At 37.6% G+C, this 23,033-nt stretch overlaps 1 protein-coding gene across 6 annotated transcripts; it reads right to left on the minus strand.

Moving 5' to 3' along the window:
• Positions 1-4,421: 4,421 nt before the first annotated feature.
• On the minus strand, positions 4,422-21,570 carry LOC122062427 (CLK4-associating serine/arginine rich protein-like). Of its 6 annotated transcripts, none has more exons than XM_042626066.1 (13): positions 21,189-21,570; positions 13,460-13,498; positions 13,233-13,381; positions 12,879-12,954; positions 11,289-11,580; positions 11,089-11,198; positions 10,750-10,797; positions 10,451-10,657; positions 10,021-10,122; positions 9,797-9,930; positions 9,481-9,619; positions 4,900-4,995; positions 4,422-4,739 (listed from the first exon to the last, which is right to left on the minus strand). In XM_042626066.1, exons 1-13 carry the CDS (start codon positions 21,383-21,385, stop codon positions 4,715-4,717), a joined length of 1,614 nt encoding a protein of 537 aa, XP_042482000.1. In that variant the 5' UTR covers positions 21,386-21,570; the 3' UTR covers positions 4,422-4,714. The 6 variants fall into 6 exon arrangements, with proteins under 6 accessions (XP_042482000.1, XP_042482002.1, XP_042481998.1 ...); XM_042626068.1 differs by having other exon boundaries at positions 4,951-4,995; positions 9,797-9,933; XM_042626064.1 differs by having other exon boundaries at positions 4,900-4,998; positions 21,189-21,569.
• Between the last annotated feature and the right edge of the window lie 1,463 nt (positions 21,571-23,033).

Below are 23,033 nucleotides of genomic sequence, written 5' to 3' on the forward strand. Positions count from 1 at the left end.
CAACATAAACTAAATACGACGCTACAAATATAATTATGTGGGGAAAAGAATGTTACCTAATTGATTTCCCTCTGTCTAGACATAGGGTATCGCAAAAAGGTGCCCCAAGTTTGATGCTTGTGTGTTGACGCGCACTGGCCCAGGCATTGGTCAAAGTGGTCATGTGACCAAGTAGTGTTCTTTTCCCCTAACTATTTTGTACTTCAATTTTCTCTATTTATTTTAAGCTGAAATTGTACGAATGAGATACTTGCTCAGTCCTCACTCATAAAGATATACATTACTGTACTACTATCATAGGACAATTAGTGAAGTGTTATATACTTCACCAAGCATAGTGACATCTAGATTTTTTCTGATGAAAAAAATATAAAATAATTAAAAAACAACAAATAAAATGAATATCCCCCTCCCTTATGGATTTAGCTTTATTAAAATTTAATGAAGTACAGAAAAACCATGAACACTAGCTTGGCCTAATGGTGGAAGTTTCGGCTTGAAGAGCCGGCACCCAGGGGAGGAGGTTGTGGGATCGAATCTACCGTATGCATGGTGTATGAATGTATATGTGTATAAGTAGGGGGCCGTTGGCCCTACTAACACCCAGTAGGCTGGCCAATGATCAGCGGCGCGCATTAGGATAGAGTAGCAAAAGAAAAAAAGAAAAAATACAGCAAAACACTCTAGATTTCAACCTAATTATTCTTCCTTGGACCATATCTTCCATATATTATAGGCTTATATTTGTCTCTAAGCAAGACAGCTGAAGTGATCGTCCAGGTAAGGTTGTACATATTATTAACATATATTATGGGTAGGTATGATTTATTATGCTTTTTTTTTTTTTGTAACAATTTATTATGCATATTCAGCACATAATACAAGGTGGTTATAACTAATATGAGCTTGCATGCTCATTGCTGAGAGGAGAAGAATAAACTGTTTTGTAGGGTACAGCCCTTGGTACTATAAGACCAATCTTTTTTTTTAGCGTACCACCCTCGCGATTAGGGGTATACTTCTAATTATTCTGCTTTCAAGTTTTTATTAATCCAAGATGGGGATTACAAGAAGAAAAAAAAAAAAAAAAAAACCCATGTAATTGTTTAGTCTTCCATAAACATATTCGAGGAAAAGTGATTCTTTCCTTAAAGCCAATAAAAGTAATTTTCGAAGAGAAAGGTAACAATTACTGCATTATTTATAGTGTGAAAAAAGCAACATTTATTAGACATATAAAAGTAGATAAATAAAGATCATTAGAAGGTTATGAAGCAGTGGATAAGGTTCTCAGTTTGAAAAAAGTAGAGATTGCCAAGAGGAATTAATCCAGCAATCCATGATAAGACTTGTTATATACACTCATGGAGGGGGATAGGCACACTACCCATGTGCAGTAAGCCGCCAGTGGGGGGGTTGGGGGGCATGGGACAAAGCATCATATGGGGGGGACAGGGTGATCACATCAAAGAGGGGAAAAAAAAGAGAGATAGACACAAATAGCATTAGCTTATGGTACACCCGCAGTGTGTCCAACCTTGTCTCATACACTTATAAGCAAAAAAGGCTCCTCGGTCATATGGGCCCCCTATGCCAATGCGGGGATCAATGCAGCGATACACATGTGAATCAAAAAGGGTGGTGGCATCATTCCGCCCCTCTCTATATCTGGGCTCAAGGCCGTACGACCAGGGAACAGTTTTTTTCCCTACACTTATATAAATTGTAACACTTACACAATAAGGTATGATTTCTTCTTTTTCAAAAACTTGAGATCCCAAAAAAAAAAGGGGGGGAGGATTCTTTTCTCATAGCTTTTGATTTAATGTTTAATTCTTAGGGCAAGGAGTAAAGAGAGGGTTAAAGATAAAAAAGGGACCTTGGCATCCTTTTCATCAGATGCGTGCGTGTGATGGTCATAACTTGGCCGTGGTTTTGATTTAAGCTTTAGAGCATAAGCAGTAGAGATCCCGCGCAGTTCACGGGATTCAAAATGGGAATGGAAAAGTTGAAAAAACACACAAAAACAAAAGGCAGCGAGAATCTGATGCAAGTTGGTACCGATCAATGATCATCTTTTCATGAACCCCTTCTTCTTCTTTGCAAGTTGTCGTATATATGCCCAAAAAAAGACGGTTCTTTAAATATTGTAGGCGAACTAGGAAAGGAATAGTTTAAGGTTGTATATCTAAATATAATTGATAATCATGATGCATTGATTAACAATTATATCGGCTCTAAAAATAATAGTTCACAATTTATATTTTGGATATAACTTCATAAATAGATGTCCACGGTAAAATTCAGGGGAAGTATGCAAATAAAAAAAGAATCGTTTTAAATGCTGGGGGTGGAAACAATGCTGTTTTCAATGTGAGCAACACACGAAATAATGTGCAACACACAAAATGTATGTGCGTGTATAAAGAAAACATGAAATGAAACAAACATATGCAAAACAGATACAAGATTTACGTGGTTCAACAAGACAATATATATCCATGAAGTGAATCTAGTTTTCAACTAAGAATCAAGATAAGAGAAATAGTACGATCCTTGTGATTTGATACCTAAACCCAATTCCCCTTGTACACCCTTCTCTCTCCTCCTACTTTCTATACATTGGTTTCTCATTTGCTTGGATCTTTGCTTAGTCTATGTACACACTTTTTACCCATGTTGCACTGTTTGGACTTTAACTTGGATTCTCACATCTTGGATTCTAACTACCTATCATTGGTATGCACCTCTCTCCTTTTATAGGACCCTTCTTCCATCCTTGGAAGACTTCACTCTCTTGGAGACTTTATCTTCTTGAAAATTTCAACAACCTTGGAAGACTCCAAACACCTAGAAGATCCTATATTTTTTTACTCTCTTGAAAACTTCACCTCTTCCACTTTTTCTACCTTGTGGTCTCTTTTCTCCTTCCACATTACAAGACACTAATGGACAATCCAATCTAAAATCAAACAATCAAACAAGCAAGATAAAAGACATCAAACCCAATATAAAGTTGCATATCTAATTATAACCGTTAATCATAGACCTTTCTCTCTCCATAATGGGTGAAAATTATCTTCATTTATCCTCCAATGTTATTATTGCTATTGTCTTGCATGTTTTCGATGGTTTTCCATATGTAAAATCTAATTTCTGCAAGTACAACTTAAGGTCACATATGTGAGAGAAGGATTCAAGGATCAATAACTCCTGTTGCTTCAAATTCACTTTCGGATTTTTTGGTAATCCATAGTCCATCAAATAAAAGTAAGCTATCTGTCCAGTAATGTACAAGACAAGCTAACACTGGTGGTTCATGACTCTTTCTTAAGGTTTCTGGTTTTTTCCAGTAGGTCATGCGTCACTCTTTCTTAAGGTTTCTGGTTTTTTTCCAGTAGGTCTTGCGTCAACTAGTCCTCAGCTAAATGGGGGGTTTTTACCCCTGAATGGATGTGGGTAACTATCAAGAGGAATAAAGAGAGACATGGAACCCATCATTAATTACTTGGCTAAGTGAGTTCTGAATCTCTTTACAAACAAAGCTAGGCAGAATTGTTAACGGCTTACCAAGAATTTGGTGCAAAGATAGGCTCATCTATGCCTTTGTTGGTCAATCAAATTTCCAACCCTAACCACCCAACTCGTTAGCCAACCACTGGAGGTGAAGGGGGAATTCAATCCAAACAAAGCTACTGATGCCTATTAGTTGTCCACAAGATTATAAAGGCCAAATCTTGAGTGGTATAGGGATCAACCATGTGTCAAATTTATGATCCCCCGCTATATGAGACACTGTATTTTAGCTTCTGCTCTTGCATTTTCAATGGTCAAAACAAATTTCTAAAAAGTCGAAATTTCAAACCAGTTTTCAGAGCTTTATATCCCTGCATGTGACAAACTCTACTATGTTAAACAAGTGATGATCATACCATCACAGCACCGATCTGCCACATTTTAGATGTTTGGGATATTCTGATAAACTTATGAGAATGGGTTTCTCTTTCAAACTTCAATCTTTGAATCGATAACAATGCTATAAGATTAGCTGTTCCAAGCAAATGCTACCTACCTTGGGCATATTTAGCATGGCTTATTAGGCTTCTGCTTCTTGGAACACCAAAACCAGCTATTGGGTCCAATGAGATTTTATTCAATGGAATCTTTCCCACCTCTTGCGCAATAAGACAAGAATAAATTGAGTATAGCTAGCTTTGGGGTTTCCAGGGGCAGAAGCCCTATTAAGCATTTAAGCCATCCCAAACATGTACCCCAGTATTTACAGGAGGGGGCATAATTTCTCCATTCTAAACACATAATGACTTGGCCAATATTATTGAAAAGGGTAAAAAATACAAGGTGAACTCCAAGGTGTAGTTGATCTTATAAACTATGAGATCATGCCCATTCGCAATTTGTCATATGACAATCATCAAAGATTTTCTTTCAAACATATGGTTGGAAGCGCTCTTTTACATCAAATACAGCACAACATTGAACATTGGCCAATACTTATTTTCTTGCGCAATATTAAAGAGGAAAAAGATCAGGTCATTCTCCTAACTATTCCCAAGCGGTTAAGTGAGACGGGGAATGGAGACCGGTAAATGAATCTGTTTTGATGAATTACCGTAAAATCGTTGGAGACAAACCACACTATTTATGAAACATATAAGATTACATTCACCACACCAATTGCATGCTTTAGTATCTCTCAATGTCTGGACCGGCTCCTTATCCTGCAACAATGGTGCCCCAAATTAGTCTTCATTAAAGGTGTTCACTTCTACCCATCAACATGCGTGCACACTGTTGTTACCAGTTACACTAATCAATTAGATTTTGCACCATGCACCCCCAACACCCCCCTCCGCCCCAAAAAAATAGAGTATATTATACCTAGGTGATCGGGAACATGAGTGAGAAGGGGAGCGAGACCGTGAATGGTACCTCCGTGGGCTCCTACTTCTGCTTCGACTTCTGCTACGCCGGTATCTTCTGTGTCCAGAAACAAGGCAAGAATCAATTCAACTATAACAAACTGTTTCAACATTTGACATGCATCCACATGTTAATGCATATAAGAGACTTGCTGGTTATTCATAGAACTTCAAAATACCATCTTTTCTTGATGTTTATAACTTTTTATTAAATTTTTGTCTCAAGCCTACAATCGAATTTGTACTTTTGTTACGAAATGTAGCCACCATAGCTATGAACAAACAGCTACATATTAGGAACCCTAACCAGAACATTGATATCTTTAAGTATTTTCAATTACTGATTTTTTTTTTCCATCAGAAAAAAAAAAAAAAAAAAAAAAAAAAAAAAAAAAAAAAAAAAATCACTAGCATGTAGCTCAACCTACATGCACTTATCTGTGACATTCTGCAATACTACCCACTAACATTTCAATTCCAAATATTTGACCATTCCATGACAATGATGATTTGTTTCAAGCCCTCAATATTCTAATATGTAAATGATATAGGATAGGCAGTAACTAGGAAAGAATCAACCATCCTGCAATTAGCAGACCCTAAAAAGGGAAAATAAAAAGATCAAGCTCATTTGTGACTTCTAGCAGACAGAGTAGGGAGAAATCTAGCGTTCTAGACCAACTGATGCAGTTAGGGGGAAAGGGATAATTAGAGATATTTATGTAATTTTCTCTCCTTTGTCTTTTAGATTATTAGATTCATTAATAGCAAATAGGAGATATAGAGTTTTAGTGGCATTCAAACTGGTTTTCAGTTTGACTCCAATTAGGAGAGACTATTTTATTTTGTACCCATGATGAAACAGATTGTAATGCAAGGATCCATGTAACCGACCCCATTTAGTTGGGATAAGGCTAAGTAGTTATTGTTGTTGATGAAACAGCTTCGAATAAATTTTATTTGAGTTGTTACACTTCACATACTTGTCTGCCTTCTTCCTCTTTCCTCTGTCGAGCCATATACTCAGGTTTGATTACCTCTTTTTTCCCAGCTTTCATCCTTCCTGTTATTTGGTTGATTTCCCGTTGGATTGATCCCTGTTGCCGTTACTGTTGGGCCTGCAACGAAACACTAGCAGAACCTTTAGTGGCCTCATTGAGCCTGAGTTTCAGGGCATAAATTTTCTTTCCTCCGGCAATTGGTACGAATTTCATACTTCAAGGACCCCCCCTGCTGGGAGAATATTGGCCTGACTAGTAACTCCGGATTTGAAGATTTAGATCTATGTTTTTTATCCACAACCCTTTTTGATTCGACCATCCATCATTTGATTCTGCCAGCTAAAACCCTCTGCTGAAAGATGCTTAGCCAGAAGCGATGAAGGGGGGCCGGGGAAGGCCGACGACTACATGAGGGGAAAGCAGTCGTAGTATTTTGTCTTGTTGACACACAAGACAGGTTTGGACATAACTTTCCGCGTCTTCTTTCATCTGAGGCCAATAAAATCGAGCGCCAAGCAACGTCATTGTTCGGTATTGACTGGGATGTCCTGCCCAGCGAGTGTCGTGACACTCCTTCAACAAGTCCCTATTCTAGAATTGCCTGTCCCTTTTGATTTAATTCCTGTTTTGTCCCCATTCATTTATTTTACTCTTGAAGGTCCTAAATTGCCCAAGAAATTACAAGATCGCCACTGGTCTTTTAGATGGGCCACTAGTGATCCAATTTCAGGGTGTTTGAACCTGGGATCACACCACCTGCTATTGGGGATTTAAGATTTTATCTAGATTTCAGAATTTGTAGCAAACAAATTGAGGCAGTGAATGAACAAATGGAGATGTTGCTGCAAATAAGCCTTGGGTTGGGTTATGTATATGTTAGGCCTTCGATCCCATGGGTTTTATTTGTAATGGGCCACTTTAATGGGCCTAAAATATGGGTAAAAAGTAGGAAATCGAGATTTAATTCATTAGTTTAGTTAGAGTCCTGTTTTGAGTCTATATCCTTTGTTATTTTGTTTCCTAATTAGAAGATAGAGGTAGTTTCTATTTTGCGTTAGTTGCTATTTTGAATTAGCTTCTATTGTCATTAGTTGCTAATTTGAATTAGCTTCTATATTCAAAGAAGTTTCTATTTTGTAACTTAGGTTAGTTTCCTTTTTATCATTAGTTAGTTTTTCTAATTTACTCTTACTTGGTTAGCAAGTTAGAAATTAAATTAGAAGGTTTTATTTTTAGCATTAGTTACATTTTTTTATTATGTCTTTGTGTCCAAGCAATGTAAGGCTATTTAAAGCCCATCAATTTTAATGAGAAGACAGATTTGAGTTAAAAAAAAAAAAAAAAAAAAAAAAAAAAAAAAAAAAAAAGATGGCATATTCTGTTATGCTGTGGGATGCAGTTGGGTGAGATGCCTAAACTTGAGGGGTGAGATGCCCATTCCCTAATTCTTCTTCCACCCTTCTCAACCCTCCATCAAATTCTCTTTCTTTTCATATTTTCCTTTTATTTGTTTGATTAGAACCAAACCTATTAGAGGACATCTTCCCTATTCAGCCATATTTTGAGATCCTGTAATGCAGGAGTAGATTACAAGAAATTATCCCAACAATTTATAACCCCAAACAATACAAATAGGACCAGGAAACAAAGAAATAAGACCTTTAAATAAACCCCTAAAGATACAATATCCATATAGGAGCAAAACCAACCCAAAACACAACCCCATAGGAGAGAAAAAGACCTGTTATAGAGCTAGAGAGAGAGAGAGGTGCGGTCAGGTCTGTAGGAGTCCGATTGAGCTGCACTCTTGGGCGTAGATAGTCCCTAGGGAGGGTACAAAAACCCCAAAGTTGAGAGGATTCTGACGGCTGGTTGTGAAGTTACAAGCTTTCTTGATTTTCTAACCTAAGAAAAATAATCGCAGGCTTCAGGAGAGAATCAAATCTGGTTTGTAACTTGGACAGATCTGAACTTCTGAATATTCACAACAGTCGTATACTTCAACAATAGTAACTTTAGGATAAAATAAAAAGCTTTAACCAAGAAGAAACAAAGGGAAAAGTGGGGGAGGAGTGGCTGTCTTGGCCCGGGCTTCTCACTCACAGCTATCCCGGCTGTTCTAAGCAAGTGACTGCAATTATTCATTATTCAAATCTGAAATTATGAGTACATAGGTAGAGGGCAGAATAGCAATCAAACTACTACTAGGAGCTAGTTTCCCAATAGAACTAGACACTCCTACTTCAACTAGGAGCTACTTTCCCAATAGGACTAGACACTCCTAGTACAACTAGGAATTCAAAATTGGACTAAGAATAATAAACCTATGTGAAAAACAAATAGAGTCCTAAGACAATTTGGACTCGACATACCACTTACTCAACTCGATGAGCCCAATGGCCCACTAATTAATTAAAAACAACTACTAATTATTCCCCTAGCCGATGGGCCCAATTGGTCCTTATTTGTCCTTAGCCACTTAGGTGGACCAAGTAGGGGTTTGGCTGGCTTCTTGGTTGGACCCTAGCCACTTAGGTGGACTAAGGCTGGACCCTTCTTCCTCTCATATTTCCTTCCATAATGTGGATCTACATCATCCTGCTTGGGATTAGGATCACTTGTGATTCTAGTTCTACATTAGATGTACAGAAAACAAAAGAAGATGAAAAAAGAGAGAAGAAAAAGAAAGGAAAAAAAAAAAATTGCAATTATAAAGTAACAAGATGGTATTCAATGAAAGGAAGAGACCATTCAGTAATCAGAATATCCAATATTAGTCATGCAACCATTGCTGCATTAGATCCAAAGGTCCCTTATGAATCTCGCTATGACGACCGGATTCCATAATATGGAAAGACAGACTTTAGTTGAAAACCCAAAAGATGGGCATAAATAGATTTACAGAAAACATAGTAAAGAAAGGAAAAAGGCAAAAAGAAATAGTATAATAGAAGAGGAGGAAAAAAGAAACCCTTGAATTTCAGCTCCATGCTTCCAGAGGGGTAACAGAATTCTATTCCATGAAATAGATTATAAAACACATGAAACCCTACAATAACTTTGGCTCCTGACATGATGTTAGGACTTAACCACCAACCAAACTTAAACCATGTCTCCAAAACTCAGCTCCCAAGACAGAAAAATCACCAAAAGTAGCAAAATCATTACAAATAGTGAATTTACGAACTAATTGTCACTAGTAAAATCTGGACTCTTAAGTGGTAAATCATCCAACTTATTAGTACAGAAAAATATTTAATTAATATCTACCAAAAATATACAAAACAACTTATTAAAACCCCATAAAGTTAATACTATTTTTACAATATCAACCCCCATAAGCATAAAAAGAAATCATCCTCAAGGTTTTAATATGGGAAACAACCCAAATGACAACCAAATCTTTTGCTGGCTTAATCCCACATAAATGTTATAAACTTTTTTTTGGTAGAAATGTTAAAAGCTAGATAACAGATTAGTATATGATATGAACAACCAGTACAAAAATAACAAACATCTCAGTCTTGCATAGTAAATACCTTCTTGGAGAACGACTGCAGCTTCTACTATGGTTACCATGCCTATGTCGACTTAAGCGACTTGTTTCTGCCAGTTTCTCCAGCCTTTGTCGCTCCTGTTCTCGTTTCTTAGCCATTTCAACCGCTGTATCTTTCCTAACTGTGAAAAGCACCAATTACACAACCATGCATGCAACCGATCAGAAAATACGTACCGTGAATCATAACAGAAACCTTAAGACAATCAAATTCAATATCTATCTCTAAACTATAGCACGATAGCACTTTAATTAAATCACTACTGGACTGATAAATTGCACACTATTTCAAGCCATACTCTGTTTGTTCAACTGTTTGCTCATGATCCTTTTAAGGCGCTCCTGGGGCGTTTCCTTCTTCTCACCCTGTGGGGATTTTAAGGGCCCACCAGGGACCGTTGGTTTGCTTAGCTTCGCCAATGCTGATGATGTGCTACTATTAACAAGAACAGAACATTTAAAAAGTACTAAAAATCCACAAAAGGAAAGGCTTAAACAGGGCCCCAGATATTAAAAGAGATACCTAATTGATGGTTTCAACAATTTAGTGCTCTTTTCCTGGTCAAGGGAAACAGCAGATGCAGGATCAATATGTAGTGCCTCAAGTATGCGACCAGATGATGGCCTGCAGAGAAGCAGAAGCATTAGAGATACACCCAAAGAATCAATTAATCCCTTGACGCTCATCACTTGGAACCAGTTATATAATAGATACACCCAAAGAATCAATTAATCCCTTGACGCTCATCACTTGGAACCAGTTATATAATATTTCACAAAAGAGGGAGGGGGTTTCCCACTCCTCCTAGTCAGTCATGTTGATAAACCTAGGCCTCATCTAACCTAAAACCCAGAAATTTCTGCCTCAGGTAACCAGAATGGGAGAATAAGCTGCAGCAGAGAAAACATTGTCCAATCTATCTTTGCAAGAATTAAAGGTCCAGTGCTCCGACCGGTTCAGCACATCAACTTGGGATGGAGGAGATGGTGGTGGAGAGTATCCTTCAAGCTTTGGTTCACTAGAGTCAGGAGCGCCCCCGAACTCAGTAATATATTCTACTTTAGAAGTCCTCGATTTGCTTCTATGAACGTTATCAGAATGCATGCCACGATCATAGCGTCCTGAGTATGGGGAGTGTGATTGTGATCTGGATCTTGATCTGTCCACATCAAGCACTCTTGCGATAAGATAGAATCTAAAAAGTAACAATAACCAATGAACATCAGTCTTGAGGTATACACTAAAGCATACCTTCTAGAACAAGAATAAGATTCATAAGTGGGACTTCGTCGAGGTTCCCTGAAATTATGGATAAATAAGCATCAAAAGCATGTATAGAGGAAAGTGAGGTGTTACTAGCATGCAGAACGAGAAAAAGATTCACGAGAATAAGATTCATAAGTGGGACTTCGTCAAGGTTCCCTGAAATCATGGATAAATAAGCATCAAAAGCATGTATAGAAGAAAGTGAGGTGTTACTAGCATGCAGGACAAGGATTCATCCATAGGATCTAGGCCTATAAATGCCCCACCATGACCACTAAAGAGAATAATAAGAAGATCAATATATATGTATACATATAAATATACCGATAGGGATCATGACGGAAAGTTCTTGTTCCTGTTATACGTGCAGCTTCCCTGTCTCTCTCCCTTTCCATCTGGGAAGCTTTCCTTCTCTCTTTGCGACTCAGCTTCCTCTGCAAATTCAGAATGCAAAAGGCATGCATAAAACCATGCAAAAGTTGAAAAAAAAAAATAAACTTTAGATGTGCTAGCAGTAAACTTACAATTGCAGGATCCCCCCGAACCACCTCTTTTTGCCGTTTCTCTTCCTCTTTGGCTCTTTTATCCAAGTGAACAAGGCAGCTATACCTATTCACTCCAAATTCTTTTGCAATTGAATCCATTCCTTCATCATTGCTGTCATCACTATTTATATCCTCATCATCCTCATCGTCATCATCATCGTCATCATCATCACTCTCCACGACATGGGATTCCTCTTTTCCATCCCCATTATAGGAAAACCCAACCTGCGAATAAGAGCCCTTGCTTGCTGCAGGTTGTGCAGTATGTGACCTGTAACAGATAAATAACAAAACAGAAGATGAGTGATGCAGGTAAACACAGAATTGGACCTATTTTAATGGAAATAAGCCTTCAGTTATGTTCTATACATGTTGGGCCTTTAGTTCACTTTAATGGAACTATGTTATGGGTAGGAGGTAGGAATATGGATCTATTTATTCAGTTTGAGTGTTTTATTTCATTAAGTACTGTTATTTACCTGGTTGTAAGGATAGGATAGAGTCATGCCTGAATATAACTCCTATTCCTACTGAGTTTTATAATTATGTGTGTCTCTAGATAAGATAAGAGTTTTAGTTATAAGGGACATCTATTCCTATTAGTCATAAAGTTTCCTATTACTTTCTTTCCTACTTCAACTACACTATGCTTTCCAATTGTAAGTAAACTTTATTTCTATGTATTGATGTAAGAGCCATAGAACTCCATATGATTTTGCTATTGAATAAAATAGGTTTTGCTGCCATTATGTTCTGTAAGATTCAGAATACTCTGTTGTGGGATGCAACAACCTTTGGTGGGATGCCAAGGTTGGCTGATGGAATGCTTGGTTCATATCTTTCTTCCATTCTTCCATTCTTCCATTCTTCTAGTCTATCTATCACTGATTCAGGGTAGTAATTTCTGGTTTGTTATTCTTCATGTTCTAGTTGATGGAAATTTCTGTTTCTCATTATTTATATCTCAGTTATTAAATCAAGCTTCAGATTTGGGATCGGACCTCATTCTAAACCATTCTACAGTTTCAAAATCTCATTTTGATCATGTTTTGATAGAGTACTGTTGCTACTTGAATTGCTGGAATTCTCAAAACAGGTTTCTATCACAGTCCTAGTTTCCAGTTTCTTGTTCTAGCTTGACTGTTAACTGTTGATGCTTCTTTTTTGTTGCTGATTGATCTTACTTTCAATACTGTTTCGTTCCCCTATAATCTGAGGTTGATACCTTGATATGGAACCCTCAGTGTCCTCCTACCTGTAACAAAATCAAATAGAATGACTCTTGCAAAAGGCATCAAGATTGATGGAAACTGATTAGTTACTCATGTTCTGCAAAGTTTCGGCTGTCATCCTACCAAACTTCATATGGCTTTATGAAAGATCAGCTCGCATTGGTTCCAAAGGAACCGAACAATACATGCCAGAAAGATAAAGCCAAGCAATGCAATAATTATTTAAGAAAACTACACAGGGATTAGAAGTATATACCAAACATCAAACTTGAAACGGCTTCTTATTCTAGCAATTACAAGAAAATAATATATTTAGGCAACAACAAAGAATTCAAACCTGTCTGATGGAAACAGAGCTGCAGTCTTTGCCTCCATTTCTTCATAAGCATGTTGTAAACCGCCTTCATCAGTCACTGTTAATAGGAATTGCTCGACTCATTAACACCAATAATTCCATCTTATATTGATAGAAAAGGGAAAAGAAAAGAGAATAAAAGCTAAGGAGAGTTTTCGTTTCCTTTTTTTTTTTTTTGGGGGGGGGGGGGCTGGTGTGGGGTGTGGGGGGTGAGGGGGATGATGCAGGGTCCTTCACATGGTTGGTTTGCCTTGTCATTGATCAAAACAGTACAGAACAAATGAAAAAGCTTTCATGGATTTTAACACAAGATTAAAAAAAAAAAAAAGTACCGACATCCTCTACGGTGATGCTTAATTAAATCCCGATAACGCTCAAAATTAACAAACTCTTCTAGTTCTTCTTCTTCCTCCGTCTTTTCTTGGACCCTAGAATGCTTGGAATCATATTCTCGGATAAAATCAAGAAGAGCACGGCCATCAAATCTGTTTCCAGAGGAGGCACAATAAGACGAAATTGCTTTGCCCACAATACATGAATTAACAACAAAGCAAAGAATTCACCTGTCAATCAATATATTCTGTTTTCCATTCCACGGAATCCTGAAAAGGATTAAAAAGTAAATGCTTATTTAGACATATCAGATAGTCAAGCACGAAAATGAGACTCAAAATACAAAAATGGAACTCTTCTACACTATAGCTGATGATACAAAATGCTATACAAACAAATATTCTTTCTATACCTTAAAAGAACTAACAAAAGAATTGATTTAGAAAAAGAAGAGCTTGTAGATCACAATAATTCATAAAATTACAGATATCAATGACAGCCAAGAGTTTGAAAAGATCTCAGATCATTGCTGTATAGTAGTCAAAAGAAGATGAGTGCAAGTGGGTGGACAGAACACATATTTAGCCATGACCAAGGAGATGTAAGCTCAAATACAAACTATTCGTTAAAAAGGTTATGAGCACATGGAGCCAAAGATAAAGACAACAAACAACACAATCATGGGAGATCTGTCACTGCTCCCCAAAACACATAAATAGGTATCCAGACAAATGACCAAAGATTTTGTGCTTTACTGGTGCACTGTAGTGTTTCAAACCCCAATTAGGTCGCTTAAGGCCCAGCCCAAACTAATATAATTCCCAGAAAACAAAACAATGGAAATTCTATAATTTCTAGAACAGTACATACCGTTTTAGAAAGGGAAAAAACAGCCTGGAATGAAAAGGTAATTATTCCAAAAAAAGAAGCATTTTCCGAAAGATAAACTCAAAATAGCTAAAAATTAAAAGAACCAAGAAAGGAGGGGTTCTTCGACAAATACAAGGAGAACCTGTCAAAAAAAAAAAAAAAAAGGTTCCTTTTCAACCTCATTATACCTGCTGCTACAGAAAGTTTCAGAACCTTCTTTCATTTGATTTGGCAGCCTCAATGCAAGATCACTCAATCTGAAATTTTGGGGGACATGATCCTCAGTAGGGCCTCCCGATACCACCAACAGCAACCCCAAAAATAAAAAATAAAAATAATTGGAAATCCTTGAAACTGACCAAGGAAGAACTAATAGGACCAGATATGGTTCCTGGTTGGTTCCCAAAGACTCAACTCCAACAGAGAAACACCTCCCCAAACTCTAGGGCTGATCTGAGTTGAATCGATGGGAGTTCCATCCAATTTCCAGAGACCAAGAGTGCCACTAGTAACAAAGATAGCAGCAAAATAAATCAAAACTCAAGCTGAAACAACAAAAATATAAGAAAAAGAAGAAGAGTAAGAGACAACCAGTTCATCATGAACTGTTGCACAGGTTGTCCATCAACCCTGGGTCAAGGTTTGACCATCAAGACCTTGAGACAAGAAACCATAGTTGTCATGGCGCCAAGGCGAACCAAGGCGTTGGAGGGCTGCCTAAGCGCTTATGTGACCAAGTGTTATATTTTATTTTCCCTCTTTTTCTAACATTATTTAGTATGCTGCCTATACATTGTATCATCAAAAATCAACATTAAGCCACATCAAGTCGTCAAATTCAACATAAATCCATATCAAATCATCAAAATCAACATTAAGTCACATTAAGTCCTCAAAAATCAAAATTTAGAGAAATGTTCTTGTTCTACAATAAGTTTGACTAGTCAAATGATTTTATTTCTTATATGAGACCTTTTTTATTAGGTAGAGAACAAAATCAGCTTTCCAACAAGTCTAAGATTACTTAAATCTGAGTTTTAATGGCAAAGACATGTTCCAGTCGAACTTATTATAAAGTGTGCGAATGCTGTCAAAATCTCCTAAATGAAAATAATTTTATGGATATTACGACAAAAGATTATTTTACTAAAGTTTTGGTTTTTAGCAATGTTTTACCATGATAAGATATATGAAATTTTCAGAATTGAAAAAAACCCCAGAATTTGAAAGTTGAAATCACCCGTTACAACAAAAGGTTCAACTTTTGTTCTTGGACCGAGGGGTGACTTTTAATCCTTTCAGAATTTTATTTTTAAACTATTTTTATTAGATTCAAAGGGGGTATTTGCTTATTTCTAGATAATATCTTAAGTAAAAAAGCATTTACTTAAATAATTGATGCAGTACCAACAAGGGTTTACACAAGGAGAACCAAGACCAAGGTCGACCTAAGTGGCTGACTGGGTCAACCCAAATCTGGTCCAAGTCAGCCCACGATTTGGGCTGCTGATGGGGTTACTAATTAATTATTTAGTTTCTATTTTGAAGTCCTCAATTAGTTTCTAATTTCAATCAAGACTAGTTTCTATTTTCATTAGATTCCAATTTCCAGTTTTTAGTAACTTCTTGTAATCAGTTTTTAGTAATTTAGATTTAGTAACTCTAAGTTACTATTATTTGTAAACCCTCCCCATCATTATAAATAAAGAAGAGGGCTCTTTCATGAGCCACGATTTTTTATTATTAAGAAAACAACTCTCTTGTTGCTGCCGCTGGGTATCCATGGCTATTTCCTTGTGTTAGATCCAGGAAGCAGGACTTGGTGTGGGATCCAAGTGACTCCTTCGGCGTGAAGTCTAGGAGGTCTGCTTCTAGTGAGTATTCTCTTTAAGTTCTTTGTTTATTGTCGAAGTTTATCAAGGCTACAAATTAGGTATGTGATTTCTGAACTTGCCCAGAAAATTCTGCAAAAACAGAGCATCCGCCCTACTGGAATATTCAGGTCTGATTCTCAGATTGGCTCAGTTTTTTGGTCGATTTTTGTTTAATATCCAAGCATGGTTCGATCCAATTTTGGGCTGATTCTGTCCACTCAATCTTGAGTTATTAGAAATCACCAATTCTTTGTCTTTTAGTGACCTGCTGTGTCCGAACTTGAGGTCGATTAGTGTGACTGATTTTATGTTGCTTCCTTAAGATGGTGGGTCATTATTGTTGTTGATTTGAACCTCTAAAGACCTCTGGAGTTTTCTGGTTGTGTTTATTTAGTCTACTGCCCTGTCCTAATCTATATTGGTAATCTGAAATCTGTCAACTGCTGAAATTGCTACTGTTCTGTTATGGTTGTGGACTGTTGATACCATAGTCTGGTTGTTGATTAGTCCTTTTGTTTGGTGCTGATATCTGGTCATAGAGCCCCAAATTCTGGTTTGACAAATCTGATTGTTAAGGACTGTTGACTAGTTAATATTGGACTGTTATTGCTGCTCACTGTTGGGTGATTATTGGTTGTTCTCTGGTTTATAATTTCCTGCAGTATTGGGTCTGGTTTGGTTGTCAAATCCATCCCTACATTAATAATATCTCGTTGTGCCTTGTTGCAAAGAGCCATTGCAATAAGGCAATAGTCGCCCAGACTCAAACTAGGCCGCCTAGGCAACGCCTTGACAACAATGCAAGAAACCCATTAATGCAACAACGAGATACAAAACCCTACTTTTATGTCGCTACAAGCCCATCCAGATGATAGAATCCATAGTTATCATAGCGTCTAGGCTATCCAAGTCATTGGAGGGGCCCCGCATGCAAGGGCGACACCAACAAGGCGCCTGGACACCTAGGTGATGCATTCACAACTAAGATAGAAACTCAACAAGTAAAATCAATGGAAAATCTGTTATTGGGTTGCTACAATCAATGTCATAAGAGTAAGTAAACCAGTGAGAGGACCAAACTGTAATCAAGAATTGAGATGGGATTTTCTAAATTATAAATTAGGCTGTGGCTAAAACAGAAACAAAATATAAATAAGAGGGCTTCATGTAACAACAGCAAGTATACGGTTTTAATTGTAAATTCAAAAGTTATTTCTCTTCAACTTCACATGAACAGTACCCTAGTGGTACACTAGTCTGGATGCAAGTAAGAAATCTCGTCCAAATGTTTCGCCATCAAGTTGAAACTTGACATGGAGATCAGTAACTAAGTGATAAATGATATTTAAGGATTACCTAAATACACTCAGCAACCAACATACACTCAGCAAAGAAGAAATACCTACTGATCCCAACCAACATACACTCAGCAAAGAAAGTGATAAATGATATTTAAGGATTGAAACAAGTCTGGTGGAAGAAGAACCCACCGTGGTTGCTGATTTCAATCTCACATCAGGAAGATTGTTTGGGGACGAAAATCTAAGGTTTAAATCTCCTTGATTTCAATCCTTCCTAGTTTTGCCACACATCCATCTCAACATCCTCATCATCTCCGCTACATGAAGTTAATCAATCTGACACTTCTTAACAACCCAACATTCTGCACCATACATCCTAGTCGGTCGAACGACTGTCCTATAAAACTTTCCTTTGAGCTTTAAAGGAATAAGTCGGTCACACACCACTCTGGACGCACCTCTCCACTTCATCAATCTGATCTTAACTCTTTAAAATACATCATCATTTAGATCACCCTTTTATTTATAATTGACCCCAAAAACCTAAAATGAAAACTTTGCGGCTCCTCTCTTTCTTCAATCTTCACCATTTCAGTATCCATCGTAGTTTGACTAAACCTACACGCTAAATACTCTGTCTTTGTTCTATTTACCTTAAAACATCATGATTCCAAGTTTGATCGCCATAGCTCTAACTTTGCGCTAAATCCAGCCATAGTCTCATCCCAAAACAATTCATCGGAAAAGAGCATACACCATGGAACCTCATTTTGAATGTTCCTAGTTAAATAATCCATGATAAGCGCAAATAAATAAGAGCTTAAAGCTGATTCTTGATGAAGCCCAATTGTAATTGGAATTCCTTGCCCCCCCCCCCAATGATTCTCACACTAGTCACCACATTCTCATACGTATTTTTAATCATATCAACATATATACTAGATACTCTTTTGTTCTCTAGTACATGCCACATTAGCTCTCTAGGGACTCAGTCATAGGCTTTTCTAGGCCAATAAAGACCATATGAAGATCCTTTTTACAAGCTTTGAATCTTCCCATGAGCATCTTGATTAAGTAAAAAAGCTTCTGTTGTGGGTCTCCGTAGCATAAAACTGAGATAGTAGATTTTCTTCTCATGCATATTTCAATAAACTTCTCCCACACTTTCATAGTATTTAATTTTATGCTTCTATTATAATCGCAATTCTAAATGCCACCTCTATTTTTGTATATAGGAACCACAATGCTTCTCCTCCAATCATCAAGTATTTTCCTTGTGCTTATAATCCTGTTAAAAAATTCGTTAACCAAGATACCACACATGTTCCTAGGCTCTTATATATTCTATTGAGACCTCACCTAGGCCTACAATCTTGCCTCCTTTCATCTTTCTTAAGGCTTCTTCAACCTCAGCCATTCCAACCTTTCTAATATATCTATATGAGTGGTGTCTTGATACGTACTGCAATCTTCTGAGCCAATCCTATTCGGACTGTCTCAACTTAGTAGGCCACAAAAATACTCCTCCCATCTCTTCATTATGTCCTCAACTCTTACTAGCACTCTACCATCAAATTAATACACCTCACAAGGTTGAGATCTCAACTCTTCCTTTCTCTCATTTTAGCTATCTTGTATATAGCTTTTCCCCCTTCCTTTGTATTTAGATTATTATAGAAGTCCTTATATTTCTTCGCCCTTGCTATCCCCATAATCTTCTTAACTTCTTTGCTAGAAACTTCTCTCTCTTTTTATCTTCTACCTCTTTGTTCCTTTGCCATGTCTTAAAAGTGGCTTTCTTAGTCTTAATGGCTACCTAGACCTCATCATACCACCATCAAGCCTCCCTAGCGGCTTGACGCATACCTTTTGCTTCCCCTAGAACTTCCTCAATACATGTAGTCATCTTGTTCTACATCGTCTCCGTGTCTCCCTCAAATCTAACCTTAAAATAACATAGAAAAAAATAAAAGGTTACAAGATGAACACCAACAAACACCTATTGGATAAGATTCCAGGTTTGGATGGTCTGGGTTTCCAAATTGGGTTATGCTGGTCCAACCACGGATATGCAATTGCATCACCCATTCACCCTCCTTTCAATTGACAAGGAAATTACAAATTTCAGACTAACTCCAATGTAGATAATGGAAACTTTCCTCACCTCTCTATTACCCTTCCCCAAGCAACTTAACTTGGAAATTCTTATGTCTTTCGACTGAATCTAAAGATCTACAAAAAAAAAAAAAAAGGAGCAACCTAATGCAAGAGGCTCCTACTACTACAAGGTCTAGGATTTGCAAGCAACCCAATGCCTTACCCCCTACTTTGCAGGAGAGGTTGTTTCCAAGTTTTGAACTTATGACCAACATGTTGCAATAGTACAACTTAACCGCTGTGCCACGAGCTCGCCCACCAATCTAAAGATCTACTAAACTTACCAAAAATCAAATGAGAAACTACCCTATGCCAAAACCCCCTATACAAGCAACACATAACAAAAGTAAACAATGGCCCATTTACAACCATCATAGAACGAGTCGCAAAATAAAGCTCCCAATTACATGGTAGGCCATGTAGCTTTACTGCATCACTCCCTGGCCTACAAACACCTCGTCCGGATTAGCTCATTGTTGACATAGAAACTGAAGTGACAGAATATGGAATTTTGAAAGCATAGCCAACGACAATTTAATAACTCATTTAACAACATAAGTAGCCATATGTATCCTTTGTTACTCAACTCACCTTCCCCAATACTTTTAGTCATTAAAGACTTGTAAAAATTTAAAGTATCCACCATGCCTTTTTTTAAATAGGTAAGTAGCCTGATTTTTCAGCTTCAACCCAAGATTGCCCCATGGTAATAATTAAGACTTGAGCAAACTATGGGAATTGAGAAACAATGAACAAACAACCAATACTTAGTTGTTGCAGTGAACACCTATCTTATACCAACTCTAATACTCAACTTAGATGAGCATAATTAAAACTTTCACCTAAACCACGAATAATTATTCAACTTCCCAATAGTTGATGCACATCTAATTTGAATTCGCAAGCCATAGCATTGGAAATCCATATTTCTACATTTACCCAACATCGGAATCTTATATGAGAGAGAGAGAGGAGGGGGGGCTTTAATGGCATCTGATGGTGTAGGTTTACGAAGTTGCCTGAGATTTTTTGGGGACTGTTTTTTTTTTTGTCATAATTTGCAGGGAGTTCAGTTTGTTTGATATTTTTCTAATGGTTCTTCACAATTTTGAAGTACTGGTATGGCCACTGGCCTACCATGATTGTAAATTCATTTATCCATGTAATTTATAAAATAAAAAAGAAACGGGATTAACCTTTATAATAAAACGCCGTTGGCGTTATACTAGCCATAAGTGGGATATACCGTTGATTTCTAAAATCAAGGAACTTATGATACCAGTTTATAGACTAACGCGTCAATGCTTCACCAGAAATTTGCAGTATAATCAAACAATGCTTGATTCAATCAGTACACAAAGTCCCAAATAGCTTATCATAGTTCCCATCAGGAAAGAGCGGCTTCGGCGGTGAGGCTGCGAACATTATGACCCTCCCAGACTCCGCAGTGGCGGGAGCGTCGTGCACGCCCTTTTTTAGTTCCCATCAGAATATTACCAAACCGCTCCCAGTCCAACAAACGCAAAATTTTCAGTAGAGCCCAAAACCCCAGTAGCCGAACCAGAAAGAGAAAGCGACCAATTAAGAAACTGCAATAAGTAGTACTAAAAGGGTGAAACGAACCCTACATAACAGACCGTCATCTTCATGAAAAAAAAAGACTACGTTTTTCTTTTCTTTTTTGGGTGGGGGGTGGGGTTTCTTCTGTTTCATTTCTTTCGTCATTAAAGAAGCATTGGGGAGATGGAAATCCTTACAGGCCTTGTTGATCTTCTGTGGCTTGATAGAGGCCGTCATCACGGTACATACGGCACCGAGATCCGACTATCTGAATCGATTGCTGAGGATCGCCACGCCTCTTCGCCAGAAACACCGCCCTTCTTTGCGCTCGCTTCCGAGCAGCATCCATCAGATCATGGACTTTCCTCTCCGACCGTCTCGCCTCGTGCCACATCTCTTATTACGGAATTCCACCGCAGGCGAAATCAAACTCGATGATTGCAGAAGAAACCCTAACCCCAAAACCAGAATAAAAATTGTACTATGGAGAACAATGAGAAATAATGAAATGTCCGGAGATGGCGCGGAAACCACAAACCCAAACCGCCAAACGAGAAAACAGTAACAGCATTTGTGCGGACTTCGCCCTCACGGGTTTCTTCATGAACACCCGATACACCTGGTACGCACGGCCGTTATTTTCGGTACACGTCAGCAGACGTAGCTGCATAGGCTAATTGGGACGCTTCCTCGAACTTACCGGATTAGAGCCTTGATGTAATCGGATCGGATCTGGCTCGGATTCAATAGAATCCAAATCCGAATCCATTTACCAAATGATATATCCGACTATTCAATATCCAACGGAAATGTGAAAACTACTATCATATTCGAATCCGGGAGTTTATTGGATATCCATCCGATTAATAACCAGTCTAACCTTTATGGATTACAGAATTTTGACTCCAATTATCGATTGATTGGAAATAAACTATTGCCCAATGCCCATTCTTAGAAAAGGTAACAAAATATTACTAAAATACCCTTATAAAAATGTTTATTTATATAATAGGATACATATGTTTTTATAAAATATTAACTTAACATAGTTGGTGAGTGGGGTGTGCAAAAAATCCATACTCCTCCTGATTGTACTGAATACAGATTATTATTACATCCCTAACTTAGAGCTTCTGCTGGCAGCCTTTATGTTTTCTTATAACTTTTTGGGTTTGAAAAAGTGACATTTGGGAGAAGGGGAGGATCTTCTTGTTCAGCCTGTTAGACAGTGGAAGACTTCTCTTATCCATGCTTATTTTTCTAGAGCTGAGGCTAATTAGGATCTTGCTTTTCTGCAGTACTTTCTCAATCCCTACTCGACTTGATTTCCAACCCAACCCTATTGTTGGATATTAAGTTATTTGTTTTCCTTATATTCTGTCCTATTCAACCTATCATTCTGTTCACTGTGATTTTGGAATTATATAAGTTGTTAGTGCTGGTCCATTTCAGCCTAGCCTCTTACATTAATTAATCAATGCCCTTCCTATTGAAGCTTAACATGTTGAGTCAGGGCTTTTCTTGATGCTTATTCTTCTTTTTTGGGTTATTTTCTACAGGATGAATTAGGATGTGTGCCTGGGGTTCTCCCAGACCTTGGATTACTAATTGGGCATCCAATTAATTGGAGAAGAGCCGAATCCGATATGGGTAAAGAAGGAGTGTGGTGTTAGGTTAGCAGGTGGCACAAAACCTCTATACAAACTGTGAGAATGTATAGCATAAAATAAGGGTGTAGAAAGAAATTAGGAGGTGCTTTATTGCATATACCATTTGTTATTTCATTATACACCTCAATTCTTAATAGAATAATCTGTGAGCATTCCCCAAGTTTTAGATAGTATTCCCCAGGTTGTCTAACTCATTGATGTTTTGTTCTTTTATGATTGATTTCTAGCATAAGCATTCCTCGTTTGAATTAACACAACTCACATGGTTGGTGATAATATAACTATTAAACTTTCCTTCTGCAATGGTTTTTCTTGCACACATACAGAGTCAAAAGAGAGGATGGTCCTCCCCATCAAAGGAAATTTATATGT

This window comes from Macadamia integrifolia, unplaced genomic scaffold, assembly GCF_013358625.1.
Source record: "Macadamia integrifolia cultivar HAES 741 unplaced genomic scaffold, SCU_Mint_v3 scaffold1025, whole genome shotgun sequence".
NCBI lineage: Eukaryota > Viridiplantae > Streptophyta > Magnoliopsida > Proteales > Proteaceae > Macadamia > Macadamia integrifolia.